Genomic DNA, 18,370 nt, shown 5'->3' on the forward strand with positions numbered 1-18,370 from the left:
AGGAATTTCTGGATTCTTGCCTTCACTTATTCTAAAAATGGTCTTATTTCAGACCACTGAGTTTCTATTTCAGTTAGCCAACAAAAAACACTTGCAACCACTCCCAGCTGCTTAATATCAAGGTTAAATGCAGATTCTCTGATACAAGCACATTGACTAATATACCCAGCTCAATTTTTTTTGTTTTTTTCCTTCCTCTTCCAGTACTATTTAGCATCTATTTCTACATATATTCCCAGATTTCTGAGATTATAAATTAGCAAAATCATACAAGTCTTTTGATTGGAAGCCTTTCTTCTTAGGTTAGACTTTGTAATATATCCCTTGGTGTTCTAGTTAAAAGTCTGTAGGCAAGGAAGAAGGGTGTTTAGGGTGGGACTTGGAGAGCAGAAGTTTTATTTTCTAAGATAAACACTTTAAGTGATGGTCATCAAGACAAACAGCATAGAGCTTATCAGAGAAGTATGGGGACCTTGGGATTTCGAGAATAAGATTAATTCAGACTCATGTGAATCATTCAAAATGTTCTTTTTCCAGTTCTTGTAATACCTTTTATTTTTAGAGTGGTTCCACAATTTCCACACAGGGCACCTGGTAAGGCTGTGATTCGTCATACATTGTAATTCAGTGACCACTCCTAGATCAGGCTTTTTATCTTCTTTCTGTTATGTCTTGGGACCTCAATAAGTGGCTATTATGGGCAGCTATAGAAACTCCTGGGTTCTCTGAGCCTTGACCTGAAAAACTTAAAACCTTAAACTTTTCATTTTCTTTCTTTAGTTCTTTAGTACTGTTCAAGGCATCCAGCTTATCTCATTGTCCTTACATTCTTGGTGCCATTCAAAATGGTCTATTGTAACTATGACTCAGTCCATCAAAGCCTTACTGTCAGAGGCACCTCATTTTAGAAGAACTCAGGTGATCGTTTAAATTACTATTTTACTTCCATGTACAAAGGAAGATAATGTCTCTTCTTTTGATGTTAATCGAATCATTACTTTGACAAACCTACCTAGATCAGATACCCAGATTCCCATTTGTGTGAGGAGTTGTTAAAGACTACTATTTTAATCAGGGTTCATTTATTCATTCAACAAAAATGTATGTACATCTATTATGTGCCTATCTTCTAGACACTGACAATATAGCAATGAACACAACAGAATAAAAAAATTTTCTTTCATCATAGACCTTACATTGTTTTTCTTGACAGAGAGACAGTAAACAAGATAACTATATAAAATAAGTGGTACACTAGATATGGACAAATGCTAAGGAGGAAAAATACAGCTGGGAAGAGGATATTTAGCACAAGAGGTCACCAGGGAAAGTCATATAGAAAGGTGGATTTGAGTAAAAACATGACAGAGAGGTGAAATGGAGTGGGCATGTGGGCATCTGAAAGAAAATGTTTTAGGCAGAGAAAACTGCAAACACAAAGTACCTGATAAGAGAGCATGGATGTCTGATATGTTTCATGAAATAAAACAAAGCAAAACTGAAAGGAACTCAATGTGGCTAGACTGGAATGAGCAAGAATTAGAGATGAGTTCAGACAATTTAGATCCGTTTTATACTTGCAAGGGCTTTGGCTATTACTTGAACCAAAGGAGAAGACATTGAGGATTTGAGCAGAGGTGTGTGACCTAACTTACATTTTAACTTAAATAGTGTTTTGGGAACAGTCTGATGAACAGGAATGATGAAAGCAGGAGGACCAGTTAAGAAGCTATTAATAATAATTCAGGGGGGCGATTATGTGTCTTTGACTCAGGTGGTAACAGTGGATGTAGGTGGAAAGTGGTCAGATTCTGGAATTTGCAGGAACATGAAAAGGAGTGAATTTAAAGGCCAAGCTATAAATTTTAATATGAGGAAGGAGTGAGTGTGGTGAGAAGCAGTAACAAATTCCTATGATAAAGAGATTGAGGGTGCAAGTATTTTTAGAGTTTGAGCATTTAAATAAGTGAATTAAAATGTAATGACTTGTGAGTTATATAATAAAAGCTGAAATTATGGGAGAGTTGCACTTATTGATAACAGGAGAATCTACAGTGACACCATGAATGTGAGTTATGGAAGTTGAGACCATTGGAAATTTAGAGACCAATATGCTGGGGAAATCATCTAAATGAATAATAACAATCACCAGTTATTATGACTTAAGTAGTGCTAGGAAAAATGACAATTATTTACTTGCTAACATATTTAAGGAACAATGGAGAGGGTGACCCAAGTCATGGCAGATGATTTTACAAGGAAAGGTAGCAGTAGGTATAACTAGTTACTTCAGTGCCATAGCATTTGTAATTGCAGATAACAGAATTCACCTTCTAGTTGAAGCAGACAGTGGTTTTTAATTGATATTAAGAAATTCTTAATAAAAACAATCTGTAACCTGAACTTTCAGGATCAAATTTCAGAACTTCATGGCAAAGTTGGTAAGGGGATTGTTTCTCCTTTTCAGTATAAAATCATGATTCCTTTGTCACCTCCCACTGAAAAAAATAGATGCCTTAACCAACTTATTTATACAGCTTATAACTTATTCAGACAGTTCGTTTCTTGCACGGGTATATAATTAGTAGAACCTGTGTGGCACTGAACACTGAGAATTGAAGTTTTTTATGTTCTATGTTGGGAAGGTGGGATTAGCGATATGAGGAACTTGCCAGACATAAACAGTGAGATCAAAAGATTTAGGAAGTCTTAATAACAGATTTCTTTTATAACTTAGTATATATTCAGTATAATACTCATATTGTGTTTCTTTCCTAGAGAATGAGGATTATATCTTATACATTTCTGTATCCTACAGTGTCATGCGATACTAATGTTCAAATAGTTATTAAATTACTGTACAAATTAACATATCTTTAATTCACAGTTAGAGAAACCAGTTTTCATTTCATTGTAAGACTTATTTCTATATTAGTGTATCATCTATCTAACACATACATGTGTATAACAATTTTGAATAGCTTAATCTTTTAGGAAATGATACCAATTAACCATAGCTGCAGGTTTAGCTTTGATATAGACCAGTATGTACACTGGAAAATTTATCCCATTTATCATTGTTTCTATTCATTCAACAAGTATTTATCAGAATATGATAAATATGTCAGAAACAAAGCCAATACCCGAATACAGAGATCAAGAAAATCAAGACAGACATGGCTTCCACCCTCATGGAGTTTATATTTCAAAGAGGAAACAATGAAATTTAGTGAAACTATTCCTTAAGAAATTACACATCATGAGATGTTATGAAGAAATGAAGCAAGAGATTTAAACAGAGAATTACAGAGGCGGGGAAGAGAAAAGACCTACTTTACATAGAGTAGAGAGCAAATGTTTCATTAAGAGGGTGATACTTAAACTGAGATTAAAGAATGAGAAAGAGCTGGCCAGATGAGGTGCCAAAGAGTACTATAGTCGGAGGGTACAGCATATGCAAAGGCTTGGCATGTTGAGGAACCGAAAGTAGGCTAGTGTGGTTGGAGCATACTTTGCCAGAAAAAGACTAACACCAGATGATGCCCGAGAAATAGACAGGCTTAAGTTCATACACTGTCACATAACCTATGTGAAACAGTATAGGTTTAACCAATACATGCATGTGTCTGGAGAACTCAAGAGCACAATACAGTGAATATAATCAGAGGTTGATAAATAAAAGGAAAACTCCTTGAAGTATTAATAATTATGTCATCTTCACATTGAATTTCTATTACTATCATTTTGATCCTTAAATAGGAGTCTTACCTACTGATCTATATGCATTTACAATCTCAGATATTTGTGCTCTTTTGTACCAATGGCATGGCGAAGTTTTCTAACACTTTGAACTGTAATTAGGAACAGTCACTTATTAAGCACTAAGAAATGTGATACTAATACACAACACTGAATCTAACAGGGGCATCATGAAAACCAAAAATGTTCATTACATTGTAAGCTTTAGGAAAAAATCCTGAAAAAAAGAAAATTGTTTTCTGTACTTCTTTCAACCCCAGTATCTATCTGCTTTTTCCTCTTTTGTTTGAGTAACGTATGCTTCATTTTGCTTAGACACCATTTGTTAGCTTATGCTTTCATCATCTTCTGAAAATCTCTTCTACAAAACTTTCTGGTCATGTGTTGCTCTTCACTAGAAAAATTTTAATAACTGATAACTCAGCTGTTTTATTTTATTTTCACGTAGTTTTTTTGTTTGTTTGTTTGTTTTTTAGTGACACAACTCCATTATTAAATAAAACAAAAGCGAAACCCCCACTTATAAAACATTTAAAAGCAGATTTCTCTGGGAAAAGTCAGAGCACAGAGTCTGGAACAGACTGAAACACAGTCCACTGGAAGTCCTTCTATCTACCATTGACCTCTATCAAGGCTCGAGAGGCTACTCTGGGTCAATGTAGGCCCTAGAGTATTTAGTGTAAAAATTATGTCTTTTTCACATCTTTTCCCAAAATAACTATTACAAATCTGTTACTATATTCCAGTTGGTTGCATGTGTTTTTCTGTTTTATAATCTAAAAATTAATAGTGCATAAAATCATTAGTGATTATCATTATAATTAGTATTGTAACGTGATTATCACTATAATCACATTTCAAGCAACATGACGATTATATTCATTTCCTTCAATTCAAAATTTTAAATGCACAGATGTAAATGAATTTAATTTTAACTTTCAACACTAATTCTCTTGACAAATTCATCATGCATTGTGCAATGTTCTTTAATAATTATCATATTGGATCACACACAATTATGTTGTGTTACACTTCTACTGAATCCACACTGAAATTCTTCAGTTTTCTAAAAAGAATTCATAAAATTTACATTATATTTTCAAATTCAGTCACTTGTTATTTGATAGAAATACAATTTACTTGGAATGTTTTTATGAACCTGGTTTCCACTTAGGTTTGAACTTTTTTCTGCTACCTGTAGTACATAATCTGGGATTATCATGAGATACTATTAGTGACCTGTATCTATAAGATAATTATGTTTCTGTTAAACCTGATAGCTGTTACTGGAGCATTTGGAGTGCCTTGTGTCACGCCATGAACGGTCGCTGAGAATGACGGTGGTTAAACGGCAAGCCCAGTCCCCCTCAGGAGTTTCCAGCGAAGTTGAAGTTCTCAAGGCGCTGAAATCTTTGTTTGAGCACCACAAAGCCTTGGATGAAAAGGTACCGTATGGTAAAAGGATTCCTACCATTTTATATGTCAGTTATACCTCAGAAAGCTGAAATGAAAGAAAAACCTTACGGAAAAGCTGTAGCACTGACAAGAGTTCAGCTTAATTAATTCTGTGCTCAGCCATGTGCTCCTGTCTCCATCCTTGATGCACCTGACTCCAGAAGTCAGCTCCAAGGAGCGCACTTAAGCTATAGCAATCCATTTGTTTAAAAAATGCAACTGGATTATTGTGTGTATATAGGTAGTATTCGTAACTATGTTGTTATTAATATCACAAGTTACACTTCTGTTACGGTGCATTATGGTCCTAGTCCATGTGACCATTTGCAATTTAATATTGTCATTCAGTCTCTCTCTCTCTCTCTCTCTCTCTCTCTCTCTCTCTCTCTCTCTCTCCCTCACTCTCTCTCATTTTCTGTCTCCTGCATTTCTCTCTGAAATGCATATATATGCATACCAACTTTGGAAACTACTAATTGGCAGTTAAACATATCTTGAGATGTAAATTGAATGGACTTTACCTTCAGAGGTTTATATTAGAAGCAAACCATTTTTTTAAGTCTCTAATATCTTAGTTCTGAATATATATTTTTAGTGGAAAATCCCACTTCAGGTTTTTTTAAATGTAGCTGTAAGCGTCTTTTAGCTGTTACTCAAATCAATTCCACTGACATAAATAAGCCAAAATGATGATAATATCCTTTGGAGATTAGTAAGGCTTATGACATGATTTCAATTTTGTTGAAATTTCAAAGAATGAAGCTTTTAAAATGAATAAAGCATTAGATTTTGTAGAGTGGGAATTGGGGCACTTTATTGTACAGTAGTTGACAATTTCTGAGCATTAAAATCCAAACTAGGGATTATTTCCCAGTTATATCTAGGTTTTGACATGCAGACCCTTTTGCTCTATTTAATATTTATATACATGTATATTTTTATCATTGGTCTTTCAGATGTTCTTTGAACAGGGGATTACGTGGAATGTGTACATAATGATAACTATAATTATGTCTTCTAGATTATTAAGAAGAAATTGTATTTTATGTTTCATTTTAGCTCTGAGAGGCAACTAGTTTATGAATAATGTTGAAAAGCCAGAAATGAAAATTATTTGAAGATCCCTGATAAATATAATATCAACTAATATTGTTTATCAAATCATTTAATATATTTGATGTCAAGTTTCAAATTATATCCCCTTTCTTATTACAAAAGTACATTGTTAAGAATTTGCAGGACTTTATAGAATATCTATTATGTGTCAGAATCCTTGGCAGATGTTTGTCACACAAAGATAGATAATGCATTCTTCTTACCATTGAGGAGTTTATAATTAGTGCTGGAAATTCACATGTCAGTAACAGGCCTAGCTAAGAGGAGATGTGTACAATGCGAAATGGAGTCACAGAAAAAGTTGTGACTTAATCTGCTTGAGAAAGTGACAAGAAAGTTGAGAATGTCTTCACAGAATGGGTGACAAGTAATGTGGGTATTAGAAAATCTCAGGGGGTTTTAAGCAGAGAAATAAACATAGTCTAAATAGTGTGACCAATATGTAAAATAACTCAGAGCTATAAGGAAAACATAGCCTGTTCAGAAAACATGTAACATGACTTGAATGAAGGTACTTGAGTATGTGTGATTTTGGATGCTGCTTAGAAGAACTCCACACCATTTAAATGAGGGATACTTTTAGAAAGGAATGAATAGAAAGCAATAAGCAGCATTTAAGACAAATAACCTAATGAGTGTGAGTACATTTAAGAAGAAAATGGTTGTTGTACAACTTAGAATCTAGAAATAATTGAGTCAGTTCAGCGAACTTAACATAATTAAATGACATATTCTATACTGTGGCCCCAGGAGCTATAATACTATTTATTAACTCACGAGAAGAGCCTTGGACATTGGTGAGTTCAGGGAAAACTGAACTGCTTATCAACTAAGTAATGCTGAACAGTCTAAAGAAAAAAATGTTATGACTTAGGGCTCTGGAGTTGGACAGACCTGTATAAATGGCTTCTCTAAGCACCTGCTTCCTCTTATTTGAATGAGGAGAGAATAATAGTACCTACCTCATAGTTACCGTGGGGATTAGGTGTGATCTGTCATGATGTGGTTATCACTGTTGGTCCTCATGCTTGTTTGAAATAGTATTTCATTTAGTTATTAAGGGAGTAATATGTGCCTAAGCATCTTCATAAAATTTTGCTAACAAAGAATAGCTCACAGCTTCTTATGGGGATAGCGAGGGATGGCGAGACAGACATATAGACCAGCAATTACAATATTCTAATTTAAGTGTTATGGATGTTATATTAAAATAGAGATAGAATATCAAATGAAGATGCAACTATTTCTTGAGGGCAAAAAACTACCAACTTTATCGTGCAGGTTTTAGAACACATGAAGAGCTAAATAAAGTATAAAAAATTGGGCATAGCTATGGAAAATTACAATGGCTGTCAGTCTTCATGATCAATGTCTTTATTTATACATCCACTGAGTTGCAGGGTAGAATTTTTCACAATTAACTAAGGCCAACAGTAATTTTAAAATCACTCTCCGGTGTGTTCACCAATTCCATGGACTGAAGGAAATGAGAAATACATGCTTTGCAATCACTCAGATATCACTGACTTTTTAAATATCTATATATAGTTGATATGTATGGGAAATATAACAAAAAATATTAAATATATATGTACTCCACATTTATTTCCATGATCTAATATCACAGTGCCAAAACTGGATTTGAATTTCTGGTCTACGGAGATTTCCTCACAATGTTTTCTGTTACAAGACTGATAATTCCAAAATGAAACCCTGCCATGACTCAATTTCATTTTGAAATGTATACTTCTCCCACCAAAGTCCCTTTTCATCCTGAAATGCATTTGTCATTTTTAGGGACTTATTTTAATTGCCAGGGACAAAATTTCGTGGTCTTGAACCATCCTTTGAGAAAGAAAAAAAATGTTTCTCTTTATTTTTATATTATGAAGAAAATAAATGTAACAGATAAAATCAGAAACCAAATAGTCTAAGTGTACATAAATAATTTTGGGGTTACACTATAGCTCTATAAATAAGCAATCAATATATCTTAACTTAAAGACTATGCAAAAATAAATTAAACATGGTTAAATAGAAAAGAAAAATAGAGCCAAGGCTATCAACTGTATACTTACATTTAGGAAACAAAGAACAACAAATCCAACAAGAAAAATAAAGGTAATTATGGCATTCTTCTGATGCTATGCTCAAAGCAGAGCAAAAAGCTAAGAGCCTTGTCAGAGAGACTTCTTTTTCCTATCAATAAAGTTCCAGCTATGCACACAAGATAAAATGTTAGTATTCTTTCTACCCTAGAAAAGTTACCCTTTTGGATCCTACCTCTTTTTTACTAAGTTTAGCGGAGATTATAATTATATGTTAAAATATATGTTCACTATGCAAATACTGTGGGAAAATATTCCTATGGAAACATCTGTGTTAATTCATAAGTACTCAGAAACTCACCATAAATTGCACTGAAGCTACAATTTTTTAGAACATTTTTTCTACGGAAAACGAAGCTGCTGTAGTTATTCATTTTAATTCAATCAAATTCATTTCTCTGAATTTTTTATAGGTGTAATATTTTACATGATAAAATATTTATCTTTTTGGATAAACGTTATATGCAGCATATCTATAGCTATGAATGTGTAATAAATATAACAATTTTAGAAGTTCTAAGAAAGGAAGAATAAAAGAAACACTTTGAATTTCATTAATATATGAAACATTTATAAATCATTATTCCTTTTTTAGACAATGAAAAGTAAAATAGACTAAAATAAGTAAATTGTAATTCTTTTCAAACTAAATGTGTAGAGTCTTTGGTTCTATAAAATATAATGGTTTAACCTTTGGTATCTGGAAGCTAGTTAAGAATTCCAGAGTAATTAAATACTTTCCAATCTGTCAATAACAATGTAGATCTCTAATTAATACAAAACATACCAATGGACTACATTTTTCAGATTCTAAGAATCCTTTTCATGTAGACAGATCATTTTTGAAGTTCGGTAGTAAACGCCGAATGAAAACTCGTTTATTAATTTAAAGAAGTAGAAAATGTTATGCCTATGCCTTAACACTCAATCGGTGACTGTTTTTCAGATGAATTCATAGTATACCTTTGAACTTTGCCTCCACTTAACTATGCATCAGAATTGAGAACACAGCAGTCGATCTCCAACCCCACTGGGAAATCTATCATTGACACACTAAAGGACATGCTTGCAAGGAAATCCCTTGATACAGTGAGGTGAAAATGTGTTCATAATATTCCTGAGCACTTGGGGCTATAAATATTACTTTAATAATAGCCAAATGTGACCATCTCTGATGATGTTAATGATAGAGTCAGCACAGTTTGACATGTATGGGATGTACATTACAGCACATGTTTTGTTTTTTCTTCCAGGTAAGGGAGCGACTGAGGGTTTCTTTAGAAAGAGTCTCTGCACTGGAAGAAGAACTAGCTGCCGCTAATCAGGAGGTAACATACCAACCTTTCTCCTCTTTTGAGGCGCAATATTGCTAACATGATATTCCTTGTGTTTCATGTCACTTTTATTAAAACTGTCACAAAAAATAAATTACTTTCTGTATATGCCACCGAACAAGGCCCACTGAAACTAGTTGCCAGAGTCATGTTTTCTCATTTCTGATGATTCAGATCTGTCACTAATTGATGAAAGAAAAATTATGAAGAGCTAGTGGCCTGTGAGCTACTGAGATGGGGATTTAGAAAGACTACAGTCCTTTGGAGAAGTAAAACATAGCTCCGAAATTGGAAAACATGTAAACTATCTGTTAAATTTAGAAAATATTACAAATGAAGTTAATTCCATGGAGATAGAAATGTATTTCCCCTCAGGTCCTCATTATTCTTCTAAAAATCATGTACCCGTGTTTAGTGGCATCATTGAATCCATTTATTTTGCTGTTATTCCTGCCTCTAAGAAAGTGTTTCATAATTGTCTCTGAGATTTAAAGAGTTGTTTTCCTTTAGAAGATTTTGCTTCTTTTGGCTATTAGTACACAAATGAACTTGAGTTATTAGAATATATAGAACAAATTTATAAATATATATAGCAAATTTAATCTGTGTAGGCCACTAAAATATCTCGCTCTTCTCTCTCTCTCTTTGTGTTTCACTCTCTCGCTTTCTCACATTTTAGTTTCAAGGCAACTTTTTTTAAAGACGCTTAGTCCAGTAATATAAATACAGTTATTACTAATAGTGGAAATACTAAAACAATTCATCAAAATCTTCCCACTTTTAAATAAAGAAGTGGAAGTTAATGTAATTAATTATGTATTATCAAGGGATTCTTATCAAAATAATATTCACATTTATATTACACACACAAACAATACACACATTTTCAAACCAGGATAAAAATCTTATCCAGTACAAACTCACTGTTCTTTAAAATAACCTGGAGCAATTGAGTAGTTTATATATGCTTTTGTTTGTTCCAGGTTTAACATTTTTTTTAATTAAAGTTTATTGGGGTGACAATTGTTAGTAAAGTTACATAGATTTCAGGTGTACAATTCTGTATTACATCATCTATAAATCCCATTGTGTGTTCACCACCCAGAGTCAGTTCTCATTCCATCACCATATATTTGATCCCCTTTACGCTCATCTACTAACTCCCTCCCCCCTTACCCTCTGCAGGTTTAACAATTTAAACTTTAGAAATAATGAACTTTTAACTACAGGAAGAATGAGTTCCATGTGAATTAAAAGCTAGCAGTGTGAAAAGAATAAATGGTGGCACAACAGTTTAAGAAGTATGTAGAACTTTTTGATAACCAGATCAGCTTAGCAAACTGGATAGTTTAATAAAATCTACAAAGTAAGAGATCAATACCTCCCAGTCATCGTAGAAAAAAAGAAACTCTAAGATAATGGATACTGATAAGAAAAAAACTCAGTCCTTTTATGAGAGAGAATATGTAAATTATTTATAAAGTGAGAGTGCTCATTCCTGAAGTGTTCAAAAGAAAATATTAAATGTTTATTTGTATCTTATCATTTTTAATTTTGATTATCATGTAAGTGTACATTTATTTTGAGTAAATCCCTCAAAATAGTATATTGATAAGGATAAATAAAAGGTTTGGTGACTACTAATATGAAAGTCTTGCTTAGTATGACAGTGATAAAATTTCTGTTTGTCAAAAGAAAAGGGTAGTGAGACCATTTGGCTGAAGTATTTATGCTGAAATTAAAATGTTCCATAGAAGTGAGGCTCTGAATATTTGCCTCAGAAATGGCTACTGAATAGTTCAATTACACGTAACATGGGAAAACAGCACTTGAGAACAAAAGTGGAGAACACATTTTTGACCATTGGTTTTAATACAGTTTTATCCCTCAAATATTACTGTAGTACCTTGTCTGAAGTATAGTTCATTTGATTGTTTGTACATAGATTAAATATATTTTAAATCATTCAAATTAGTCTCAAAATATTGCACCTTTCTGAATGCTTTTATTTTGTTTTAAGCGATTTATATAAATAAGAGGAAAGGAAATATGTAGTCATTATTAATTTCAATATATTTATTATTGTTGATTATATTACTGTAGTACCTTGTATGAAGTATGGTTCATTTGATTGTGCATAGAATAAATACATTTTAAATCATTAAAATTAGTCTCAAAATATTGCACCTTTCTGAATGCTTTCATTTTGTTTCAAGTGATTTATACAAATAAGAGGAAAGGAAATATGTAGTCATTATTCATTTCAATATATTTATTGTCGTTGATTATAATTAATTTTCATAGGACTTGACCTGAATTCCTACTTAGGAAGGCACAGATCCAGCAAAAAAAAAAAAATAAATAAAATAATTAAAATAATAATAATAATAGTAATAAAGTTACCTTAGTTTTCTAATAATAAATCATTTATAAATAATTAATGATTTTTAAAGTAAGTACAAGGAAAGATTTGCTTTTACTTCATAATGAAATACTAAAAATAAAGTCAAAAGACACTGAAGTTTGAATTCTTGATTATAGTAACGGCAATTGGTAAAAGAAATTTCTGTAAGTAAGGCGTGATTGATTGATGATAACAAGATACATTTAGAAACCTGATGAAATCAGTTTAGAAAAATTCATACTATTGACAGCTTTAGAAAAGGAAACTAGATAAATTTTGGATATTAGAGGAAGTAATTGAAAAAGATATTTTAGAAAATAAAGAGAAAATTTTTATTTTTAAAAAATGAACACTTACTTAAGAGCACATTCTTAAGAACCAAATGAAAATATGTAAGATAGACAAAACCAATCAGTTATTAGAACAAAATTCCTACACATAGCTAAATGAGCCAGGTGTTGGGGAAATTTTCATTTGCTGCTTCAGGTTCTAAGTTAAAATTACAATTTATATACAAATGTTCCTTATAATTCAAATCTATTTGTTTTCTGAATTCATATAGCAAGCTTGGAGAGGGAGGATACCACATTATCAGAATTTGTTTGATTCCTGAGTTTCTAGTAGTGATAACGACAGTTCAGATAGCAAGGAAGTTATCCAAACATTTTTCTAAATTATTTCAGTTTCTGAATTCAGAAGGAGAAATCAGAGAGCAGGGGTTCAGACTGCAAGTGATACCTTGCTATAGACATATGACATATGCATATGAATATCTGCATATGTAGAATCTAAAAGATGATCAAATTATTTATTCTATCATTATATGTTATTTTTATTAGAGTTTATTATGTCATCTATATATCATCATTCTGTCTCCCTCTGTCTCTCTCTGTCTCTTGTTTACTCTCCCTTATTCCATTCTCACAAATGGTTTTGGAGTTATCACCCTTTAATATCTTTTCTTTATATAATGTCTCCCATGAAAGCCTCATCCATTTCTCATCCATCCAAGGCTTCAACCATGACTTCTGTGGAAAAATAAATAAATCTGTAGCTTGAAGCTCATGCTCTTTTCTGAGCTGCACAAAAGATTTTAAACATTGGTTTGGCAATTACACACAGTTTTGCTAATGGTTGTATTGATTGTTCTCTGCCATTGGTGTCCAGCAAGGAACAAAAGGGGGAGTTTAAAATACAGTTTATGGTTTGCTAGTCAAGGTATACACCTGTGGAGCTGTAACCACATATAGGGTATCCTGTCCTAATTTACACAAAGACACCATATGAACTGGTGGGTGTGAATCTCCACCTAGTTTCCCGAGTGTCCCCTTAGATCTTCTATGTCACATTAATGCAGTGAAATAAGTTGTAGTATTAAAAAGAATATGAGACAACTATATGTTGTGGACTGAAATAGTTGCGTAGAATAATCCTAATAGTGTACAAATACAAATAATAATAATTGTTGTGGGACTAGAAAAAAAATTAGATAGAAATATCAAACTGTTGTTATAAGTTGTCTGTAGTGTTTGCTAATATATGTACTATGTATTTCTGTAGCATTTGAATTTTTAATAACTTTTTCTTATAAACAAATAAAAAGGGTATTATACAGGCATGCCATTTTCCATACTTTATCATTCTATTGGTCACTTAATAAGAATAGCTAATATTTACTGAGTGCTTTAAATTTCTAGGTACTGTGCTAAATACACACACACACACACACACACACACACACACGTACCGGGGGTGTCAAAAAAATTTATATAAGTGGACACTTTGGTCAGCATTGCTCAAGAAGTAGTTTGTCATCATCAGAAGTGTCTGGACGCTGATGGTAACCATTCTGAGCACCTCTTGTAATTGCAGAAATCAAACGTGACTTGTATTCATCTTTTGTTATTGATATATATTGAGTATTACAATTTTAATACAGTTTTTTCCTTTCTTAAAATGTGTATGCTATTTTCTGACACCCTCTGTAATTAGCAAAATAATACTGGAAGTTAAGTACTGCTGTACTGCAGCTGAGGCCAGAGATGTTATTTCTCCTATTTTGACACTATTCTCTGCTACTTGAAAATATACTTGTCTGAATTTGACACGACTCTGTATTCAGGTAGTTCCAATCCATATATTTAACTATGTCCACAATCTAGGCCCCGTGCATTTATTCTCATCTTTCTCCATATGCATTAAAACCACCATGATTCAGGTTTTCATTAATTTTCACCTGGGATATTACAATAGATTTTTATCTGTTCTTGTCTCCTGTCCCTTTGTGCTGTATAATTCTTCAAGGTTAAGCCTGTTAAGCAAAGCTCTGATCATACTAATTATTTTTCATAACAGAGTCTCAAGTAATATATGCTTATATTTAATATGTACTATATTAAAATATTAATATCAATGAATTAATATATTATATTAATATATGTATAATGATATATTTTACATGGACCTGTGATACACCATTAAGAATCTCTTTAATGGTCCTAACCTACAAATCCAGCTCTAACTCCGACTACCCCTGACTGAGTCCTTCTAAAATCTTGTTAAATTATAGTATTCATTGTTTTTGAAAGCAGCCAACATTTTTCTGCCTCTAAGTCTTACTTATGCTAATGTCTCTCTTGGAATGCCTTCACAACTCCTGTTCACCCATTGAAATCATACCTCCCCATTCAAATTCAAGTTCAGACATCACTGTAATTTTCATGAAATATTTAATGATTTCTTGCCAACAATCATTGCTCCTTAGTTTATATTGCTAAAGCTTATTGCTTCAGCATTTAGTACGACTCTTCAGCAACGATTAGGGTTAATTATATACCTGTCTACGCCTTGGTTGTTAGTTTCCTGAGAAAATGGACTGTGTCTGGCTCATTTGTATTTATTTCGCTCAGTCCAGTGATATGAACCCCTGTGATCAATGTATATTTGTCAAATTTCGTTGTGTAGAGTTTTTTCTGACCAGTGTTTTCACATTGTTCCTTGGCTATCTCCTTCATAGAGAGTTTGAACAACTTTGGCATGTTCCGTAATCAAGAATACATTGATTATATGTGTCAAATGAATAAGGTGTTTATTCTTTCAAAATACAATTACTGAGCAACTACCATATGCAGAAAATTCTGTGAGTCTTTGACAGGAAGGAATAGGAAAAAATAAAATTATAAATGAAACATTATGTAAATTTTCATGTAAGTTGACTTCAACTGATGGAGACAGACATATAACCAGACAGTAAGATGGAATTTAGTGCAAAACTAAATAAATGCAAAGTAGAGGCCCAAACAAAATACATACACAAAAGCAGAAAGGAGAAATGTATTCATTCTGAAACAAAGGATTAGAGAAGTAAGATTATGCATTCATTCTGAAACAAAGGATTGAAGTAAAATTATGATTTGGCTTCAAAACTGGGGGAAAGCATTTTATTCTGAGCAGATAGTAAGATTAAGAAAACCTGAAATTAATTGTTTCAGGAAAAATGAAATGTTTCAGGATGATGTTGCATTTGTAGGAATCAGGGTGTAAACATATGTAGCAGTGAAAGGTGGAAAGGTTGATTTTAGAGGGCCCTGATTGCCGTGCTCAAAATTTGGAATTCATACTTTATAGAATGAGAAAGCAGTGAAGGTGTAGTTACTTTGTTGTTGGTTTTTGGTGAACTGAATACCACTGAAAGCATATTGTGTGGGTTTTTTTTTTTTTTTTTTTTTCTTTTTGTAAAGGGTTAGGCTAGAGTGGAGTAGAACTATAAAGTTGGCATAATCTGATATGGCTGGCTGACATATTAATCCGATATGTGATTTTCATCATGACACTTCAACAAACATTTGTTGGGCATCTTTTGTTTGCGAGGCACTACGTTAAGTACTGGATATAAACGTATAGTAATAAAACTCAGATATTAATAAAGCAATACGTCTCTCAAGTCTAATATGGGAGATGGACATGGTAAAAAGTAATTGTAATGGAGAGTTCTTATTTAATGAATATGGAGTCTCAGTTTGAGAAAATGAAAAAAGTTCTGAAGATGATTGGTGGTGATGGCTGCATAACAGTATGAACATCTGAGTACTTAATGCCACTGAACTGCTCACCTAAAAATAGTTGAAATAATAAATGTTATGCTATGTAAATTTTACCACAAAAAGTAATTATAATACAATGTGACTTAATGTGAAAATGAAAGTAAGTACAAAGTTTAGTAGTATGACAAAAGAGTAGTTAATTGTATGCACATGGGTGAGGAAAAGCAGATGGTGTTTAAAATATTTTAATAATCTTCCTAGAGAAAAAAATTACCTGCAATTTTAAGGGTGACTGTAAAGAGCTTACAGGATGGACTTGGAGGAAGAGAAGGAAAGCAGGCATGAGTAGGGAAGGGGACAAAACTGCAGAGACCGGCAGATCTGAGTAAGGGAGAGCTAGAGCGTTCGCTTCCTCCTGTAGACAATGGTAAAGCCAAGAGTTTTTAAGGAGGGAAGAGATATGATCATATTTTTAATTTTGCAGCCCAATGGTACCTCCAAAAGTTAAAGGTAAAACCTGTAATATGATGGCCAAGATACCAATGTCATAGTTCAGATTTTTTACGATGTCTTGAAAGAAACAAGGGGCTAGTATCAGAATATATTGAACTGTGTAGAGAAGAGGTATTACCCCCATCTGGCATTTCTTATGTTCTTTTCGTAATGAAAAACATAAATATAAATGAGAGAATCAAAGCTATATTGTATATAAATAAAAATATATATGTGTATATATACACATACATAACCAAAACTTGCTGTTAGTTTTTGCCTCTGTAAATAGCCCCACACAGGCAGATTGTGTTGTTAATAGCAAATGCATTTTCCAGGCCATTATCCATTTAAAAAATGAGTCCAGAGTATGTAGACACAGAAAATACAATAAAGTCTTTATTTCTTTCAGAATATTTTTGTTACTGCTTAAAATTGGAAACCACAAGAAAATGTACAATAAAAAGAAGTGCAAAGAGGAATAAATAGAATACATCCTAACAATGTGTTCTCCTTTAGCAGAAGTCTGTATACTTTTTAAATTATTTAATTAAAACAGACAAATGGTTACTTAGAAGCTACGGTAAAAATTCAATTGACAGACGAAGTTTCTCTGAATACACAGGTGTGCTTATTTTTAAAGTGTTTCTACATGATTGCATTATACATAAAGACAACTGGCATATTTAGCTGTAGGCTGAACTGTATTTTTATATTCTATATTTGTTTAACTACTGAATTTATTAACTTTCAATTTAGAATGTTCTTTAAAAAGTTAACATTTCCTTGTACCTCATCTACAACCAGCCTTATCCCTGAAATCTAATTTCCTAAGAAAAAATTAAAGAACTTTCATGGGCAAATCAAATACCATTCACATTCAGAAGAGTATTGGATCAGAATAGTGGGAAAAGGTAGTGTTGGGTGGTTATAGGACTGTGGATGGACCAGGGCCATTGCTTTAAATACATTATGGCATTCAATGATCACAACAATCTTTTAAGTTAGGTTAAAAACTAGTACTCTGGTGACTCCATGGAAATGAATGGAAATGTGGAAAAGGTGAATAGATACCAGCAAAGTTGGAACCTACCAAAAAAGCCAAGAAGAGGCTGGGAAGGAGCAATGAAAGATGTGAAACTCAAGAGAGACAAGAGTCTCTGAAGCAAAATAAATAAATAATAAATAAATAAATAAATAAATAAATAAATAAATAAATAAATAAAAAAGAAAGAAATAGGAGAATTTTAAGTGTAGGGATTGGATGCGATCACCAGTGTCAAATGTTTCATGAAGGCATGTAGGATTATGTCTTATATGAGGTGATCAGACTTACCATTCAGAGGTCACTGGAAATGTTTGCAAAGACAGTTTTAATAAACTGTAATGGAAGGAGAACAGCTGTGATAAAAAAAATTTCAGTCAATTAGAAATTTTTAAATGGAAGATGTTGAGTAATATGGGAAGATTGGCAACTAAGAGGAGAGGGTAAAAACTGAATAAGTAAGCAATAATGAGAGATAGCCTATTAAAAATGCTTACAGCCAATGGGAAGAAAGAAGGAAGAAACAAAGTAGGGCAACACAGGAGAAGCATGGTTTCAAGATCAATCATAAGTAGTAGAAGGCTTCCTCTGAGAAATGGAGGAAGGAGAATAGA

The 18,370-nt window shown here is 32.7% G+C and overlaps 1 protein-coding gene across 15 annotated transcripts in view; it reads left to right on the plus strand.

Annotated features, from left to right (window-relative positions):
* PPFIA2 (PTPRF interacting protein alpha 2) overlaps window positions 1-18,370 on the plus strand; it is a 455,764-nt gene that overhangs the window by 261,399 nt on the left and 175,995 nt on the right. For 13 of the 15 annotated variants that reach the window (XM_074325351.1, XM_074325350.1, XM_074325352.1 and 10 more), the window contains 2 exons: window positions 5,040-5,204; window positions 9,692-9,766. In XM_074325351.1, the coding sequence (XP_074181452.1) occupies window positions 5,040-5,204; window positions 9,692-9,766 (240 nt within the window). The remainder of the gene's footprint in view (window positions 1-5,039; window positions 5,205-9,691; window positions 9,767-18,370) is intronic. The other 2 variants (XM_074325355.1, XM_074325361.1) reach the window with 1 other exon arrangement.

The sequence above is a fragment of the Rhinolophus sinicus genome, linkage group LG02, assembly GCF_036562045.2.
Source record: "Rhinolophus sinicus isolate RSC01 linkage group LG02, ASM3656204v1, whole genome shotgun sequence".
In the NCBI taxonomy this organism is placed as follows: domain Eukaryota; kingdom Metazoa; phylum Chordata; class Mammalia; order Chiroptera; family Rhinolophidae; genus Rhinolophus; species Rhinolophus sinicus.